Genomic DNA, 5,571 nt, shown 5'->3' with positions numbered 1-5,571 from the left:
ATGTGTATATATATGTATATATATATATATATATATATATGTCATGTTGCACATTGAATGTAGAATCATACTGGGAAAAAAAGCCATATAATGTTTGCCAGTTATATTGTTATGATGCCTCTTTATTTGTTCTTTATATATACACCATATTGTTATAGTTTTTGCAATTAAACATTTTTCAATTAAAAAAAAACAAACAAACATGTACATTTCAAGATTCATTTATTGATCCTGGAAAGACTGAAAGTTACAAAACAACAGACGTGATTAACATTGAACAGAAAAATATTTTCACTTCACTTGAATTTAAGGAAAACAATTTATTCGATATTGTTAACCTGCTGATTTTACAAGAAAATTTCATATTCATAATGTGAAATTTCTTAAATCAATTCCCTCATTTAAGTTGTTTTTAATTGAACGTTAGTTTGAGTCTCTCAAATAAGAAGTCAGCAGTTCATGTCTATTCTGAAATGTTTGTCTGAAGAAGTCTGTCACTTAAAATATGTATTTGTCCTTTTACAATCATTTTTTGTTTTTTTATTTTTTATTTTATTTGCTTCTTTTAAGATTGAGATATTTAAGAACTGATATGTCTGATTTAAAAATTTCCAATTAAAAAAAAAAGATCTTCATTTTATAATGTGAACTGTCGTCACTTGAACTTTTAATGTTTCTGCTCTCGTCACCTGATCTTCTTCTCTGCAGGTCGGCGAGATCTTCTCAGCAGCTGGAGCCGCCTTCACCAAACTGGGAGAGTTGACCATGCAGCTGCATCCGGTGTCCGACTCCAGCCCTGCAGGGTGAGACACACACACACACACACACACACACACACACACACACTCTGTTCAGTGTCAGTTGACTGTGTTTTCGTCCTCAGAGCCAAATGGACAGAGACAGAGATCGAGATGCTTCGATTGGCCGTCCGTCGATTCGGAGACGACCTGAACAACATCAGCACTGTGATCAAAGAGCGAACTGTGTAAGTTCACCTGTGTTAGAGGAACAGTTCACCTGTGTTAGAGGAACAGTTCACCTGTGTTAGAGGAACAGTTCACCTGTGTTAGAGGAACAGTTCACCTGTGTTAGAGGAACAGTTCACCTGTGTTAGAGGAACAGTTCACCTGTGTTAGAGGAACAGTTCACCTGTGTTAGAGGAACAGTTCACCTGTGTTAGAGGAACAGTTCACCTGTGTTAGAGGAACAGTTCACCTGTGACTCATGAAGCCTTTTATAATGAAGTGTTTTAAAGGGACTCAGGTGAAAATGGAGGTTTGGTTTTAATCCTATTGGTTTCAACATGTTCATATATAATAGACAGATTTATTGATTGTATAATAATACTTACATGGAGAAATCCAGGTGAGTCAGGTGTGGCTGTGTTCTTCTTCTACAGAGCTCAGATAAAGAGCACGGTGAAGAGGAAGTTGTACGAGGACAGCAGAGTCCCCATTTCCTCTGAGTCCCCGAAGAAGACCGTCAAGAAATCTGCTGCCGCCATGACGCCGGCGCCCACTCCCTCCGCCCCCGCCATGATCGCCGTGCCGACCTCGCAGGTTGTCGTGGCAACGGGTATGCAGAGCAGCCCCTCGCTGGCCCCGCCCATCAAGAAGCAGAAGACGGCAGGTGAGAAACGACAGGAAGTGACTCCTCCTTGCCCCGCCCTCCCTCCTCCTCCTCCTCCTCCTCCTCCTCCTCATCATCTTCCTCCTCTCCCTCCCCCTGCAGACGTGACCCTCAGCGCTCTGAACGACTCGGATGTGAACAGTGACCTGGTCGACATCGAAGGACTCGGCGACGGCTCGTCCAGCAAGAAGCTCAACTTTGACCAAGGTCAGTGTCACAGAGCTTGTTACCAGGTAACAGCCACTAAACATGATGACTGTGAGGAAGTTGTTCTCTTCACCTGATTATAGCAGGTGTTTCTTCCACCTGTATTTATCCAACTTTCGTCCAATCAGGTTTGTTCTGTTCTGTGAGGATCTGAAAGTAGAAACCCTGTCAGTCACACCTGAGGGGGTGTGGTCAGAGCAGCTTTAATGACTTCACTTTTACCTGTGGTTTCCTCAGAGAGCCTCAACCTGGACTCAAGCCTCATCATGAACTCCAGTGACCTCCCCCTCCTCTCCCGCTGACCTTTGACCTCCCAGAGGAAAGAGAGGGAGCAGCAGGAATCATCACGTCGACCGGCCATCTTTTATTTTTTTACTCAGTCCCTCCTGTTTCTCTCTTCACCTGAAGTTCATCCGTCAATCATCACGACGCTCCCTCGACTCTCTGCAGCCACGTTTTCATTCGAAGTCCGAGGTAGAAAAAAGAAAAACGTGTCGAGTTTCTGGATCCAGAGAAGTTTATTTATTTTATTTTTTAAAGAGAACAGGTGACTCTTCGTCCTCGTGTAGAAATATCGACTAATGAACTTCAGGTTTTTTTTTCTTTTTCTTTTTAGAAAAACAGATTGTTCCCATCAGTGAGTTTTAGTTTCTGCTTCTGTTCAGTTTTAGAATCAGACAAAAAAAAGTCAAAGAAACAGATTTGTTTTTTACATCATGAAGAACAAAGAGTGAAACCTGTCGAGACGATTTAACAGAGAAACAAACGAGTGCAGCCTCTCGTTAGTGTCATTACATACATACAACATCTCTTCAAAATAAACACAAAGATGTTGGAAAAAACAAACGTGTTCTGAAGGTTTTTTCAAAACATTCAAAGATTCTTCGAACCATCAGGATTTAACTGATAATAACCTTTAAATTTGCATCACATTGTACAAATTGAGAAAGAAGATAAGTCACTGTCATTTGAAGCAAGTTAAACAAAATATTTTTCATCCAGCTAAGTAGAAAAATTCTGCGGATTTTGAAAACACCTTCAGGACAACGGTACATATTGTTACACAGGAACAGGTGTGGGTCTAAACCAACTCTGAACTACATCTATACATCTCAGCCTGAACTGAACTCCACACGATTAAACTGAGGAAACGAAATGAGTTTCCTGAACAGACTAATAACCAACATGAGGAGATTCCCCTTGAGCCTCAGCAGGACTTTTACTTTGAAAGATGTTATTCTGACTTCTCTCCTCTGTCTGTGGCTCTGAGCTCTGATTGGTTCCTGTTGAAGACGTTAATCTTTAACACCTCACAGATAATAGTTTCATTTATAACGAGGCTGTAATTAATAAAAACATATTATTAATAGATCAGGTTCCAGATTCACACACAATCACTTTTGTATGAAACAGGATTTGTTGACAAAATGTTGTTAATCATGATGTGAGTGTTTTGACTTTGACCTTTTATCAATCAGTGGCTGTGAGTGATGTAAAAACATTGTTTTAATTATGTTAAGTAAAACATTTAAAAAGTGAAGTTTTCTTGTCTTTTGCTGTTTCTTTTTTTAAATGATGAAATGCAGCATTTGAAAGAGTTTGTCAGTTTGACATATTTCAGTTACTTCTTTCATCCAAACAGAATAAAACGTTTAGTTTAAAATCATTTACATTATATATACATATTTACATGTGAGAAATAATTGATTCCTTTTCTACTGATCAACAAATTGTTTCACTATTTGAAATAGTTTTCAAAAAATTCAATTTCATCTGCTGCTGGTGAAACTGTCCGACACACAATTCATTTCTCAGGCAAAAATCTCAGACAGATCTGAACTCATCTTCTTCAGTAGTGATTCACTGCTTTTCTTCTTCTGTGGCTATAAACTGACTGTTCGGCTGTGAACACTTGGTCGAACAAAAGGGATTTTCTGACTATAAATAAACCAAATGATTAAAAAACGTATTTTCACGATTGATTTGGTGATTTTTTTCTCGATCTGTTTCTTGATCTGTTCGATGACAAAAAATAGTGAAAACAGTTTAATTTACACTTTTTGTCTGAGCAAATCAACGACCCAGAGATGCAACTTTAACATTAAACAAATAGAGAGGACTCACATTTTAGCAAATTAACAATTAAAAAAAAAATCATCATCATAATTCTTGCTGCTGTATTATTTTTGGATTGACTAATAAATTAAAAGACTAATTATTTCAGCTCTAAGTAACTGTTATTGTCAATGTATATATATATTGGTTGAACCATAAAATGAATCATGTTGATAATTGTTTCAAAAGGAACATAAAATGTTTGTTTCAGACAAAACAACAGTTTGTAATTTAACTCCACAGTTGCAAGGACGTAGGTTTGCATATGGACAGTAGGGAGATGTCCCTACCACTATGAGTGAACCCGTTCACACTGTGTTTGGAGTGAAGTCATATTAGATTATTCCACTACGCCTGCCAAGAGGCCTCCTCTCCAAGACAACCAGTTTAGGCATGCTATCATTTGATGGGCTGAAAGCGCAGGAGCTATCTGAACGCTCACGCCATGTGACAATAAAACTGGTACATCACATAACCACAAGAAATGTCAGATGATGTTATTTAACCATGTTAGCTTTTTTATGACTTATTACACTAAGACATTTTTATGCCTTACTATACTATGAGGTATTTATGACTTTTAATGCCTTACGACAGTATAAGGTTTTAATGACTTTTATACCTTACTACACTAAAAACGTTTTTATGACTTTTTATAACTTAGAATACTATGACTTTTTTATGATTTTTTGTCTTACGGTAATAAGTCGTTTTACGACTTTTTATGCCTTACTATACTATAACATTTTATGACTTTTTATACCTTATTATACCATGATATTTTAATGCCTTGCTCTACTATGACATTTTTATTTCTTACTATACTATGTCGTTTTCATGTCTTACTTTACTATGACATTTTTATGACTTTTCATGCCTTATTATACTATGACATTTTTATGAGTTACTATGCTATGATATATTTATGACTTTTCATGCCTTACTATCTTTTCCTGTCTTACTATACTATGACATTTTTATGACTTTTCATGCCTTATTATGCTATGACATTTTTATGACTTTTCATGCCTTATTATACTATGACATTTTTATGACTTACTATACTATGATATATTTATGACTTACTATACTGTGACATTTTTGTGACTTTTCATGCCTTATTATACTATCACATTTTTATGACTTACTATACTATGATATATTTATGACTTACTATACTATGACATTTTCATGCCTTACTATACTATGACAGTTTTATGACTTTTCATGCCTTATTATACTATGACATTTTTATGACTTTTCATGCCTTACTATACTACAACATTTTTTTGACTTTTCCTGTCTTACTATACTATGACATTTTTATGACTTACTATACTATGATATATTTATGACTTACTATACTGTGACATTTTTGTGACTTTTCATGCCTTATTGTACTATGACGTTTTTATGACTTTTTATTCCTTACTATACTATGACATTTTTATGAGTTACTATACTATGACATATTTATGCCTTACTATACTATGACGTTTTTATGACTTTTCATGACTTACTATACTATGACATTTTCATGCCTTACAATACTATGACATTTTTATGACTTTTCATGCCTTATTATACTATGACATTTTTATGACTTTTCATGCCTTACTA

The 5,571-nt window shown here is 36.0% G+C and overlaps 1 protein-coding gene across 1 annotated transcript in view; it reads left to right on the top strand.

Annotated features, from left to right (window-relative positions):
• The window catches only part of LOC111648994 (BPTF-associated chromatin complex component 1), a 4,342-nt gene extending 966 nt beyond the window's left edge, over window positions 1-3,376 (top strand). Inside the window, exons 2-6 of the mRNA XM_023398738.2 lie at window positions 709-803; window positions 884-985; window positions 1,400-1,629; window positions 1,732-1,836; window positions 2,074-3,376. Of these exons, the coding sequence (XP_023254506.1) occupies window positions 709-803; window positions 884-985; window positions 1,400-1,629; window positions 1,732-1,836; window positions 2,074-2,138 (597 nt within the window). The 3' untranslated portion in view covers window positions 2,139-3,376. The remainder of the gene's footprint in view (window positions 1-708; window positions 804-883; window positions 986-1,399; window positions 1,630-1,731; window positions 1,837-2,073) is intronic.
• Window positions 3,377-5,571: the final 2,195 nt, after the last annotated feature.

Source organism: Seriola lalandi, unplaced genomic scaffold (assembly GCF_002814215.2).
Source record: "Seriola lalandi dorsalis isolate HSWRI2012SDOR001 ecotype SW California unplaced genomic scaffold, Sedor1 jcf7180002049777, whole genome shotgun sequence".
Taxonomy (NCBI): Eukaryota; Metazoa; Chordata; class Actinopteri; order Carangiformes; family Carangidae; genus Seriola; species Seriola lalandi.
Note: the sequence above shows the minus strand (reverse complement) of the source record. Positions and strands in the feature narration are given on the sequence as shown.